This window comes from Haliotis rubra, unplaced genomic scaffold, assembly GCF_003918875.1.
Source record: "Haliotis rubra isolate DU_JTF1 unplaced genomic scaffold, ASM391887v1 Scf129, whole genome shotgun sequence".
Classification (NCBI taxonomy): domain Eukaryota; kingdom Metazoa; phylum Mollusca; class Gastropoda; order Lepetellida; family Haliotidae; genus Haliotis; species Haliotis rubra.
Window position 1 is genome coordinate 221,845 of NW_025765214.1, and position 14,833 is coordinate 236,677.

Consider the following 14,833-nt stretch of genomic DNA (forward strand, 5'->3'; position numbering starts at 1 on the left):
GTCTAAAGATGACACAAGATACATAATGGTAACTCAAACATGATAATAGACATTCTTTTACATACGCATAATTGGTACTTTTGACCTTTTGAATAAATATCTCAATACGATATATGAACTCTGTTTAATACGTTCATATCAAGATGACTTTCATTTTATTTCATGATATATATTGTTTATTAATCTCATCACCGGCACAAATATGATATTTATTTACAAGTGGTGCAGACACAGTTGATCTCCGATGATGTTTTAATACTATACAACTGGTGTATTCTGAGAGTCACGAAACAAAAGTGATCTTGTAAACATTTTGTAAGCATATATTGAGCAATATAATAATTGGCAAAATAGTTTGCAACTTGATGAAGACAGCTTGTTGGCTCTCAGAAATATATCTTCATTGTATTGAAAGAAACTGAGAATTACTTCTACCACTTGTTTAAAGCATCTCGTATTTAAAACCACATGGATTGAATGGATAACTATGTGTAATACGTAAAACACTACGCCTCTAAGGCGCATGTTTGTGTCCTTTTACATCACATATTACACAAAACATTTCGGGTACAGGAGCCAATCTACTACCTTTAGCATGTAGCATACGTTCAACTCATCCACCAATTCTTTGTAAGAACAAAACATGTCAGAATCACAAAACGAGATGTTTAATCTGCATGCTTCAATTATTTTGTCATTTTTGTCACTTTTCAAGACCCTCCTGAATCATGTATAGGATCGTCTTTGCTTACTTGTAACTCGGGTCTGGCGTTATGTTTTTCCTTCTTTTGTTGGCCAGAGTCTGAATGTTTATTTACACTAGACTCCCCTTTTTGTCCTTTAGAGGAATCTGGCACATCCTTTTCATCATTTCCCGTCTGGTGTTGTGGCATGAACGATGCCTGTCTTATCAGTGATCGTAGCTGATGGCCCAGTATCTCCAACTGTGCCGCTTGCTCAGCCCTCCTCTTCATAGCGTCCTCAGAAAGCGCCTCAGACTTCTTTGAACTGTCCCTTCCATTCTGAACTGACCATTCCTTCCTTGAACTTCCACCTGACGATTCGGGATTCTTGTCATCCGAGTTTTCAGATGTCTTGTTTTTGCTTTCTTGCTCCGATGAGCTGTTCTTTGTTTTGCTGTCTTTGTTTTGATCCTTTCCATCCTTGCCTGATGCCTTTGGCTCTGAAGCTTTCTTCAGAGATACAATATCCTGTAGCTCTCTGGTTACTGACTTTGACTGTTGCATTAGATCCCGTATATCTCTTTGCGTCTCCAACCCAAGCCAGTCAGGGAAGATACCAGCAAGGGGGTCTACTCTTGTAATAGCGCCAAGAGGTGGTGTCGTTCCCTCGCTAGAGTCAGCATCTTGTTTCGTCACAGACGCACCCCCCTTTCTTGGAGTTCCAGTATTGCCAACAGAGGCAGCAACAATACCTAAGTTTTGAGATGGACCAACATTCAACAATGGTTGAGTAAACGCAGATAAGCTTGGAACAGGAACAGGCTGACTCTGCAAATGTGCAGGAATCCCTCCACTAGTCATCACAGGTAGTTGAAAATTTGAAGACGCTTCCATGGTATCGATTAGTTGTCCAAACACTTGATCAAATGGAGATGATGTTACTTTCCTTTTGTTTCCATTACCGTTTTCGCCATTATTGCCGTTATTTCCATTAGGGGTTTGACCAATACCCTTACCATTGCTACCAATATGTCCTATTGCTTGACCATTAATACCGCCTTCTGTGCCATTACCAATGTTACTCTGACCATTATCATTTGCAATATTTGTAGTACCTTGCACTATTTTTTTGCCGTTACCATTTGTATCATGTCCATTGTCAGTGCTGCCATTACTCGTATTAGTGCCATTTGAGACACTTGGCACATTGTTTCCCTTTTCTCCTTTAGCGATCATTTTGTCTGTTACATTGTTAGCATTGTTTAGGAAGGGTACTGGTGTTTGTCCATTTTGAACGCCTTTTGAGTTTCCATTGTCAGCATTTAAAGAATGCCCATTGTCAGCATTTAAAGAATGCCCATTGTCACCATTCAAAGAATGCCCATTTTCACCATTTAAAGAATGCCCATTGTCACCATTCAAAGAATGCCCATTGTCACCATTCAAAGAATGCCCATTGTCACCTTTTACAGAATGGCCGTTGTCACCATTGGAAGATCGACCATTGCCACCACTTGAAGAATGTCCATTGTCAACACTGGAAGAATGTCCATTGTCACCATTAGAAAAGCCATTATCACCGTTTGGTGAATGGACACTGGGTTTACTACTATTCATTTGTCCGTTATAGAATGTACTACTGAGACCCATTGGAGCAGTTAGTCTTCCTGCCATTGCTGTTGGTACAAGTTCCGGAAGAGTGGATAAAAATCTGTTACTCCAGTTATTTATCGCATGTTGAAATCCAAGCACACTGCCAAGTGCAGATGGCGATATCTCTGTTGCACGTTGGTGATATGTGCCTGGGGTAGTTGTTACAGGGGATGGCTGTGTTGTCTTACGCTTAACGGCTGCTTTGGTTGTGGAGGTCGGTGGATTAGACGTACTTGCATCTGTTGGTTTAGCAGTAGTAATTATGGTTGATTTTGGAGACGTGGTTGGTTCAGTTTTGGGGCTGACGGTTACTGCAGAAGTAGCGGTTGAAAGTGCAGCTGAAACAAAAGGACCTGAAGAGGTGGTAAAACTAGCAGTTGACCGCGGGACTTCTTGAGTTGTACCATCAGGTTGTTGTGAAGTCACAATACCTAACGTAGAAGTTGATGGTGCTTCATACTCCATTGTTTTCATCTTTGATGCTATCATCTCTGTTGGACCTGCTCTTGAATCTGTTGTTCCTCTTGATTTTATTGCTGTTTTAGGACTGCTGGTCGTTGTCTCAGCTGCAAATGAAACTCTGTGTGTTTTTGTAGTTGCAGGCGTTGGTGTTGCAGTTGTTGGCGTTGCAGTTGCGGCTGTTGTTGTCTTTGGTTTGGTTTGTGTCTCCTGATTTGTAACCACTGTCTTTACATCTGCAGATGTTGATGTTTCAGTCGTATTAGATTGAGGTGTTTGTCCCGATGATATCATAATAGTCGCTGACACTGCTGATGACACTAACGATGTAGTGCTTGTTTCAGTTCCAACACTGGATGAGGACTCCGTTGACATTTGTGAAGTTACAGAGCCGGGTTTTAAACTGGTGGACACATAATTTCTTATTGTTTGAGTTGATTGTGTAGATATCTTAGTGGAGGCAGTTGTTGTTGCTGAATTATCTGTGACAGTAGACTTTGTATCGTTTGTCGTCGGTTCATTTAATGTTATGCCTGACGTGTTTGCAGTTGATACTGAAGGTTCCGGAGACGACGATGGTGAAATAGATGGTGTTGCTGATACTTTCGGAACAGGCGTCGTAATAGTTGTTGAACTATTAGCTTTGTTATAAGATGCTGTTTCGGTGGTGGTAGGGACAGATGATGCATCACTGAACACATTTGTAGAAGATGCTTCAGCAAGGCGGTTTTCAGGAGACACGGTATGTGTTTCTGTAGCTGCAGAGTCTCTTTGAGCTGGTTGTGTGGACGAAATAACACTATGGAACTCCTTGACTGTAGGCCTTTCAGTTGTTGTAGATTCACGTTGCGCACTAATTTGAGTTACCGCCTTGTACGTTGGTTTTATGTGACCCACAAGTGCAGCCCGTGAACCTATTGTGGATTCTTTGTTAGAGACTGACATTGTTATGGCATCTAGAGTAGAACTGTCACGCCGTGACGTGGCTATGTCTTTTGTTGTTGTGGATGATATGGACATCTCTGATGTTGGGGGTTCGGTTGTTGTAGACTTTGCAAGACGTGTGCTTGTGCCAAATCTTGGCGTTGCACTATTGTAGTCCTTTGACGATACAATTCCTATCGTAGCTGTAGCGTCTGCTTCCGTGGATCCCAATGAATGTGGTGTTGTCATGCTTGTTTTTGCATCCATAGAGAATGAAGTAGTTGTGGTTGTCGAAGCCATTTTTATTGTTGTTGAAGTTGTAGTGGCTGTAGTAGTTGTTGGTGTTGTAGGAGTCTGGGTGGATGTTCTCGCACTTGTTGCTTTTGATGTAAAGGAAAACAGAGCAAGATCCAAGAAGTCCAGAGAATCAATGGCATCAATGATTTTTCCATTTCCGTTTCCGTTTCCATTTCCATTGCCATTTCCGTTTCCATTACCGTGGCCATTTCCGTTGCCATTCGATTGTTGGGACGGTACAAGTGTTTCACAAAAACTACCTCCATAACCATCAGGGCAAATGCAGATATAAGTACAGCCTTTAGACTTACATGTCCCTGTATTGCACACATTACTGAAAAGGCTGCAGGCATCACTTAATCCCCGGTCGGAACAACCTCCGTTGGTATCAACTACAGGAGGACTCGGTTCGTTGTCCGGCCATATTGAATCAATTCTTGTTGCAGGTGGTGCCGCGAGGAAAATATCCACTGCACAAATCAATATAACAACCTTTGAATAAAGGCGATAGACCATGTTTGAATGACTTATCCCGCAAATAAATCAAGATCCAGTATAACTATAAACTTCTATCACATCCAGCAGAATCACTCCGAAGACCTTCTCCTGTAAAGCTCAAGGCATTTTTCCGAGTCTTCTCATGCGAACTCCATGTCAGGTTTATTTGATCCTTTGCCTGAAACGTAAAACAGAAATAAAAAAAGGAAGTGATACTTTTTTCATTAACAGTAAGATTTGTGTTGAAAAACTAATGCTCAGTTATCATACAAGACGTTTTCTTCAGCTTTACATATTTCACTGACATGTCTGTCAGACAATGTTAATTACATTATGAATACAATGGGTCCTTGTGGCTTTCAAGCTCCCTCTTTAATGACACTCCTAGGAGTATTTCGAGGTTTCCTGGCTGTTATATGCAACGTATCAATCACACTGCATCATAAATGTCAACTACGGTCATGTGTAAATATGGTAGACGGTATTTTTAGCTGATTGTTACTAAACTTACACCGGGCGGGCGAAAATAGATAAAATGCAGTGATATGTTTATACCCATCCCCTCTTTGTACCTACTGTCAATTATTCGTTAGATTTAGTGACAAAGTTGTCATTTTTCATATTTATCAAGGTGTGGCTTCTTCATGAATAATTCATTTCTTCTTTATCTAAGGATACGTCTGAATTTATGTTAAGACGAGATTTACCTTTATATGAAGGCGACACAGTTAGTGTGAAACACATTTCGCTGCCTAGGATACACACAAAATGATGTAAAGAGAGTTTAGATTATATATGTGAAAAAACTCCATTGTTCAACGTGTCTCTCTATTATGGCGATTCTTCATGATGACAAGTGACATTTGTATTTGTTTAAAGGGTGCAAACCAAGTGCTCACTCATTGAATAATATGAATATATAATAACTGTAAAACATTTGATACCCAATAATTATAAGAAATCAATTTTGTTTGCGTGTTTAGATAATCTATATTTATAAGAAATTTATTTTGTTTATTTGACGCCGCATTCAGGAATTTTTCAGATATATGACGGCTGGCTGTAAATAGTAGAGTCCGTAGCAGACAATCCAGTGACTGACATCATGAGCATCGATTTACATGCATCAATTAAGTCAGCAAGTCTGACCACCCGATCCCCTTATTCGCATTTTACGATAAGCATAGGCTATTAAATCCGAATCTTCACGAGTATTAGCAATCTCTGCTTACGTCAAGGTATACCGTACGATTTCGAATGTATCATAATGATAGTCTAAAGTAGCTTACATTAAAATTATTTAACACAATGTACGGACATAATAACTGAATATATCATAATGATAGACTAAGAGTAGCTTACATTAAATTTATTTAACACAATGCACAGACATAATAACTGATATAATATCTCCGGAATATATATTCTCATATTCGTTAAAGAAACGACCAATCATTATGACAGACTCTGACAATGTCATGTTTTTATATCACATAAGGTTGGTGAAGACTTCCATTATGTCTCACGCCAAAGACCCGGGTTCGATTCCCCACATGGGTACAATGTGTGAAGCTCATTTCTGGTGTCCCCCGCCGTGATATTGCTGGAATATTGTTAAAAGCGGCGTACAACCATATCCACTCATTCTCCATTAGGTCAACGTACTCTTCTATATCAATCCGTAGCCTGGGGCGGTTTGGTAGTTAAGGCGTATGCGCCTCACAGGGACTCCGCGTGAAGACAATTCTTCATGTTTTTTTCCGGTAACATTGATGAAATATTACCAAATGAATGCATGTGGCTATCACATTTAAATTTCCATTCATGTTTGGTTCCCCATATGGTATAATGTGTGAAGTAATAATCTCGCATATAACTGGGAGTTACCCCAAAGCCGCGAAAACCATATCCTCGATTGCCTGAGCCACAACTATCAATTATACAGGTTACTTGTTCACTTTCAACCATGCATGCCCTAATTGCAGGCCGTAGTTCGTACTGGCATGTATATATTAACACACAAATTTTATAGCGTTCAACTTGCGTGGATATGTGTCAAATTAGACAGAGAGTTTGCATGCATGCTCCTAGCATATTTTAGGCATTTTATCACGTTTACTTTTCTTATAACACATATGTTGTAAACAGAGGTGGAGTCTAGGTCAGTTGACAATGAGGCTGAAACACATATGCAAGGTCCCCAGCAAAACATACATAATGATGACAAGAATTATAGCCGCTGCAATCACAGAATTGCGTATAATCACAACAACTATATGTCCACTGCTAATGCAAGATGAGCAGATCATGTATTTTATTTACATATCTTTTACAGAATTGCTTTGAAATTTAATATCAATAATGATTTTAAATGATTAAATAATAAGTTTAAGTTCCAATTCCACAGATCATATCCACCTATAGGAACAGCCATATTGCATTAGTCGTCGATTGCTTTTGAAGAATCACAAAGTTCAAAATGATCCACGACTTAAACCCATAGTCTCTTATAAACACAAGGCACACTAAGAATTGCTAGACTATTTTGAATTACATATTTGCCTAACATTTACGATTTGTAGACAAAAAGAGAAACACAGGCAATCCAATGATAGACCGTTGTTACGAACATGCTTTATCCATTTGCCCTCCAAAGACTGACTGACTAAGTTTGGTTTTACGCCGCTTTTAGCAATATTCCAAATTGCAATTATTTTAAATATTTTATTTGCTTGCCAAACTGATCTATCTTTCTGGTTAAAAAATCCAAAATAATTGCATTATAATGCTACTCAATAAATACATAAGGTTATTACTATTAACACATAAAGCCCGGCTGTAGGTGATGGTTTATAAAGGATCGAGACAAAACGTTCAGTGTTTCATGATAAATGGCAGACCTATTGTATACCGAAGCCTCACTTTATGTAATAATGTTTTATAAGACGTTGACAACTTGCCTTGAGGTTCCTCGCATCTTACGTCATCAATGAACGAGTAGACAATTATGCTATCAATCAATGCAGTGATGGGTCGCTCAAGAGCAAGACAGATAAGTAGATGATTATGGTGTCAAGGCGTTTGCAAGCGTACTTAGTCATACCAAGTACTCATATGTAAAACTTGCTTGTAAACTGTTGCTCTTCGCATCTAACATGTGTGGCAATAATATGCATACGTAACCATACATATGAATGCATTGCCGAACAAATTTATGTCGGTAAAGATAAAAATTAACACCTGTTAATAACACACACCAATAGGATGAGTCGACTAATTGTGCTATGATGTAAGTAGCCCGAGAAAATTTGATCTTTCAGTTTTTCTAAAATACATCTTATAAATTACAGTGCACTGATCATAAAGGTCTGATCAGTCGTTGAAACAAGCGTCATTTTACGTTGTAAATATTGCCTACCTTTTGTATTTATCGTGGAAAAATGTTTGTTTTAGTTTGCTTGATTATAATCACAATTGGCTGATATTTTTAAAACGATACCTCTGATGAAGATTACGATCACGTGTCAGTTTTGTCGAGCTAGTTAAGTAAATAGGTATCGATTTGCAGCTTATTGAGTGATTCATAACTTACTCTCGGGGTTACTGTGTTACAAATGTTCGTTATGTGAATACTGAAAATGGAAACAGTCGTTAATTGCTTTTACTTTTTGTACCAGACTTTCGCCTTGTCATGCTTCATTTAACTTTTACGTTGTAACATGGAGTAATAGTGGTTCATTCTGGTGAGAGGCTCTCAGTGAAAAACTCGTCTATCTGCCCAGAGCTGATGAATTCAAGAATGTTTTCAGTGATGTAAATACAAGTACATCACATCATTTCATCTGTCCATAATTATCAATACGTCCTCAATTGTCATAGTAACATTGAAGTTAACGCAATATTGGGTGGCGTCGTTTGATACCCTCGACACCTATTGACATGTAAAACGTTTCTTCCAAGAACAATTAGAACATTTAAAGACTGTATACTTGAACATTGTACACATGGACTTGCACATATGATGGAAAATGAATGGATTTATGTAAAGTATACTTACATGTAAAATATTATGAAAATGCCATGATGGAATGACATACCTGTAATGACCTGTCCTCCTCATTTAAGTGACACTTGGAGTGTCACAGCAGGCCCACATTTCCTGCATGCGCCTCAAGCAATAGTATCCTGGTACGAAATGCAACCTACGCTCCCTTACAAGATGAACACGCGGAAACAACATGCCCTATTCATAATCCCTAACACGTTTCACTTTCAATACAGAACATAACTAGGATTAACATGTCGTGACAGGTCCTGAAGTTAATTTACATAAATTAAACATAGAGCCTGGAAACTGTAAATACCTTCTTTCTTGAAACCGGTCAGCGGCAGTGCTTGTGCTTGAAGATGAAGAATGTTCCAAGTGATGATGTTATACATACACCATAAACCGAGTTTATCTGTCCACACCCACAAACTGAGTAGTGTTTCTCTGGCGACAGGAACATCAGCGGCTACTGCGGTGTCTATGACCTGACGTCAAGTCATAAATCTAGTCTCGCTCTGTGCTCTAAATTTCACCTGACAGCTAGAATTGTGTTCGCTGCTAACACGAATGACGTCATCGCTTAACAAAATGCTTTCATTGCGTAATAGCGTCGGTTGTGATTTGAGACGTTGTGGTATTTGATGGTGAGTATTTCTGTTTATTTACAAACCCTCAGCTGAAATCACAGCTACTTCTGAGATTAGTTTCGTCTAGATTTGTTTTATTTTTTATTCTTTGCGTCTTTTGATATCTGATAACATATCTAATAAGTGGTTACCAACTTTTATGCGTGTGCGAGTGTCTAAAGGTCTTTTATTACTGATTAGTATTCTCTCCACTACTACTACTACTACTACTACTACTACTACTACTACTACTACTACTACTACTACTACTACTACTACTACTACAACAGCTACTACTACTACAGGACCCACAACTCTACAACTTCTACTCCCGCTACGGCAACACTACGACCTTTTATTACTCATTCTACATCTACTGCTGCTACTTCTACTGCTGCTACTACTACTACTACTACTACTACTGTTGCTACTACTTCTACTACTGTTGCTACTACTACTACCACTACTATTGCTGCTGCTACTACTAGTCCTGCTGCTGCGATTCCTACTCCTGGAAGAACTGAAGGAAAAATCAAGTTCTATGGATAGTCAACTTCTTGACGTTTCGGTGTAAATGCTAACACCGTTATCAAGAAAGTGATAACGGTGTTAGTATCTACACCGAAACGTCGCATTCATTGCAATAAAGAAGTTGACTATCCATAAAACTTGGTTTTTCACCCTCCTACTACTACTACTATCACTACTACTACTACTAATAGTACTGTTGCTACTACTACAACTACTACTGCTGCTGCTACTACTACTAGTGCTGCTGCTGCTGCTAGTCCTACTCCTGCTACTCCTGCTGCTGCTATTAGTTCTCCCAGGAGTGCTACAGAATCGATCCTACACCTAACTTTTCGGAGATTGTGAAGGCTCCCAATCACTGCAGCGATATGCATTTTCCCTGATTTTCATGGACATTTTGACATATTGCAAAGCATTTTGGATACAAGTCTTATCAGAACATGACATCGGTCAAACAGAGGTCCCTTCCTGATGAACTTAAGCTGTCTCCAGCCCTTGAAAACTTTAAGTGTCATCTCAAAACCTTTCTCTACTAAACGTTCTCTATCAATGGACTTCATTAATGCTTTATTCGTTGTATGCGCTGTGAGCATACCTGGTGTGGCGTTAGGCGCTATATAAATGGACACATTATTATTATTATTATTATTAGTGATTTTAGAGCTATCGGTTTGCAAGACGATGTAAATACCACAAGTATGGCAAAATCGGTAATAAAAGGATAGAACCAGGCTATCATGTTGCTTAAACTGTGGTTTTTGTGCCAACCCTGCGCACTCACTTTCTCATTAAGTTCATTACATAGTCAGTGGATAAATTTCGTATTTACACTTTAATAAGAAAGAGCATATTGGCGGTTTGGGGTGGAACGTCGCTGGCCTTGAGCAGCAAAGTGAAAGTCTTCCGTTTCACATTTCAGGCCAGCGGTCTCTTTCAACCACGGGACTCTGTATGGCTGCTGTTCCCCTCAGTACAGTGAACATAAACTCGATGTATTGTTCCTGTTTTTGTTGGTGTTTTCCAGTGATACTGGCACAGTCAGGCTGGACAGGCTCATCATCAGTTGAAGGCCCCTGCCATCTCAACATGCAGCCCAAAACAGCGGATCAAACTTCTCCCAAGTTTAGCCCACCCAGACGTCTTCGGAGATAAAGAAAGTATGTATGTATGTATGTATGTATGTATGTATGTATGTATGTATGTATGTATGTATGTATGTATGTATGTATGTATGTATGTATGTATGTATGTATGTATGTATGTATGTATGTATGTATGTATGTATGTGTGTGTGTATGTGTGTGCGCGTGCGTGCGTGCATGTATGTATGCATGCATGCATGCGTGTGTGTGTGTGTGTGTGTACGTGCTTGCATGTGTATCTATGCAACCTTTTGCCTGAGTGCTTTAGGATGGAACATAGTTAAACTTTAAAAATCAAAATAATCATAATCACTATGCTTGACACATCGCATTTATGCTGACTGTCTCCACCTTCATATGCGCAACAACATTCAGACTAATTAAACTCTAAACCACTGACAGAAAGAAAATAATGTTGTTTCGTGTTAATCGTTCTTACTACCAGACAAACAGTTGGAAAAACCTACCAGGATCAACCCTGTTGCTAGTCCTCCTCTCATAACGTCTAGTCGCTAGCTGACGTCGTAAACCTTTCACAGTTTACTGCAGTATTTCTGCAACTGTGGCGCACGTCGGTATGACAGGTGTTGGCAGCCAGTCTACAAGCCTCCGTTACAGAATGCGCACACTCGGGGGGTCACCGTGTACGTGCCGTCACAATACAGGCAGCCCTTCAGGGCGTGGATGTATTTGGGATGTAGCTTCATGGATGTGTGAATGATATATTAATTGGTTTGTTAATAGTTGGTGCCACTCGCTCACTCATTTACTCTTATCATCCTTGAAAACACGTGGACGACAGGTGGCACATGCCGTCTGTTAAAGCATAGCAATGCAATCCTTATCTCGCATACCCCAAGGGGTTACTGTGTTACAAATGTTCGTTATGTGAATACTGAAAAATGGAAACAGTCGTTTATTGCCTTTACTGTTTGTACCAGACTGTCGCCATGTCATGCTTCATTTAACTTTTACGTTGTAACATGGAGTAATAGTGGTTCATTCTGGTGAGAGGCTCTCAGTGAAAACTCGTCTATCTGCCCAGAGCTGATGAATTCAAGAATGTTTTCTTGATGTAAATAAAAGTATAGATTTGGGGCCTTATTCTGAACATTATTCTGAAATCACATCCCACAAACGACTTCTAAATAAGCTCTTCAGTGCGATTGCAAAACAGTTACCAGCTTGTTTCACTTCAATGTTCCATGTGGTTATTCTACAAACTTTCATTACATGTAGGTCCTCATGACTTACTTAGTCACGGTTGCATGTAAGTGTAGGTCCTCATCACTCACTAAACCAAAGCTGAATGTACATGTGGATTCCTAGGAGTCACTAAAACCGCGGCTGTATGTACATGTAGGTCCCCATGACGCACTTAACCACGGCTGAATGTACATGTAGGTCCCCATGATCCACTAAACCACGGCTGAATGTACATGTGGATCCCTACGAGTCACTAAAGCCACGGCTGAAATGTACATGTAGGTCCTCATGACTCACTATACTACGGTTGTCTGTACATGTGGCTCTTTATGATTCACTAAATCACGGCTGTCTGTAGATGTAGATCCTCATGACGCACTATACTACGGTTGTCTGTACATGTGGCTCCTTATGATTCACTAAATCACGGCTGTCTGTACATGTAGATCCCCATGATTCACTAAAACCCGGTTGTCGGTGCATGTAGTTCCCCATGATTCAGTAAACCGCACTTGTCTGTAGATGTAGATCCTGATGATTCACTAAACCACGCTTGTCTGTACATGTGATCCCCATGAATCACTAAATCACGGCTGTCTGTACTTGTAGATCCTTATGATTCACTAAAACCTGGTTGTCTGTACATGTAGATCCCCATGATTCACTAAACCACGCTTGTCTGTACATGTAGATCCCCATGATTCACTAAACCGCGCTTGTCTGTACATGTAGATCCCCATGATTCACTAAAGCCCGGTTGTCTGTGCATGTAGATCCTCATGATTCACTAAACCGCGGTTGTCTGTACATGTAGATCCTCATGATTCACTAAACCACGCTTGTCTGTACATGTGATCCCATGATTCACTAAACCGCGCTTGTCTGTGCATGTAGATCCCTATGATTCACTAACCCACGCTTGTCTGTACATGTAGATCCCCATGATTCACTAAACCCCGCTTGTCTGTGCATGTAGATCCTCATGATTCACTAAACCCCGGTTGTCTGTACATGTAGATCCCCATGATTCAGTAAGCCACGCTTGTCTGTACATGTAGATCCTGATGATTCACTAAACCGCGCTTGTCTGTACATGTAGATCCCCATGATTCACTAAAGCCCGGTTGTCTGTGCATGTAGATCCCCATGATTCACTAAACCCCGCTTGTCTGTAGATGTAGATCCCCATGATTCACTAAACCCCGGTTGTCTGTGCATGAAGATCCCCATGATCCACTAAACCACGGATGTCTGTGCATGTAGATCTACGAGTCACTAAAGCCACGGCTGAATGTACATGTAGGTCCTCATGACTCACTATACTACGGTTGTCTGTACATGTGGCTCTTTATGATTCACTAAATCACGGCTGTCTGTAGATGTAGATCCTCACGACTCACTATACTACGGTTGTCTGTACATGTGGCTCTTTATGATTCACTAAATCACGGCTGTCTGTACATGTAGATCCCCATGATTCACTAAAACCCGGTTGTCTGTACATGTAGATCCCCATGATTCACTAAACCACGCTTGTCTGTGCATGTAGACCCCCATGATTCACTAAACCGCGCTTGTCTGTGCATGTAGATCCTCATGATTCACTAAACCGCGGTTGTCTGTACATGTAGATCCTCATGATTCACTAAACCACGCTTGTCTGTACATGTGATCCCCATGATTCACTAAACCCCGCTTGTCTGTACATGTAGATCCCTATGATTCACTAAACCACGCTTGTCTGTACATGTAGATCCCCATGATTCACTAAACCACGCTTGTCTGTGCATGTAGATCCTCATGATTCACTAAACCCCGGTTGTCTGTACATGTAGATCCCCATGATTCAGTAAACCACGCTTGTCTGTAGATGTAGATCCTCATGATTCACTAAACCACGCTTGTCTGTACATGTAGATCCTCATGATTCACTAAACCACGCTTGTCTGTACATGTAGATCCCCATGATTCACTAAACAACGCTTGTCTGTACATGTAGATCCTGATGATTCACTAAACCACGCTTGTCTGTGCATGTAGATCCCCATGAATCACTAAATCACGGTTGTCTGTACATGTAGATCCTCATGATTCACTAAACCACGCTTGTCTGTACATGTAGATCATCATGATTCACTAAACCCCGGTTGTCTGTGCATGTAGATCCCCATGATCCACTAAACCACGGATGTCTGTGCATGTAGATCTACGAGTCACTAAAGCCACGGCTGAATGTACATGTAGGTCCTCATGACTCACTATACTACGGTTGTCTGTACATGTGGCTCTTTATGATTCACTAAATCACGGCTGTCTGTAGATGTAGATCCTCACGACTCACTATACTACGGTTGTCTGTACATGTGGCTCTTTATGATTCACTAAATCACGGCTGTCTGTACATGTAGATCCCCATGATTCACTAAAACCCGGTTGTCTGTGCATGTAGATCCTCATGATTCACTAAACCGCGCTTGTCTGTGCATGTAGATCTCCATGATTCACTAAACCGCGCTTGTCTGTACATGTAGATCCTCATGATTCACTAAACCACGCTTGTCTGTACATGTAGATCCTCATGATTCACTAAACCACGCTTGTCTGTACATGTAGATCCTGATGATTCACTAAACCCCGGTTGTCTGTACATGTAGATCCTCATGATTCACTAAACCACGCTTGTCTGTACATGTAGATCCTCATGATTCACTAAACCACGCTTGTCTGTACATGTAGATCCTCATGATTCACTAAACCACGCTTGTC

At 40.3% G+C, this 14,833-nt stretch overlaps 1 protein-coding gene across 1 annotated transcript; it reads right to left on the reverse strand.

The window, feature by feature from the left end:
- Window positions 1-652: 652 nt before the first annotated feature.
- On the reverse strand, window positions 653-9,006 carry LOC124266914 (hyphally regulated cell wall protein 3-like). Its single transcript, XM_046701756.1, has 2 exons — window positions 8,879-9,006; window positions 653-4,692 (listed from the first exon to the last, which is right to left on the reverse strand). Exon 2 carries the CDS (start codon window positions 4,530-4,532, stop codon window positions 711-713), a length of 3,822 nt encoding a protein of 1,273 aa, XP_046557712.1. The 5' UTR covers window positions 4,533-4,692; window positions 8,879-9,006; the 3' UTR covers window positions 653-710.
- Between the last annotated feature and the right edge of the window lie 5,827 nt (window positions 9,007-14,833).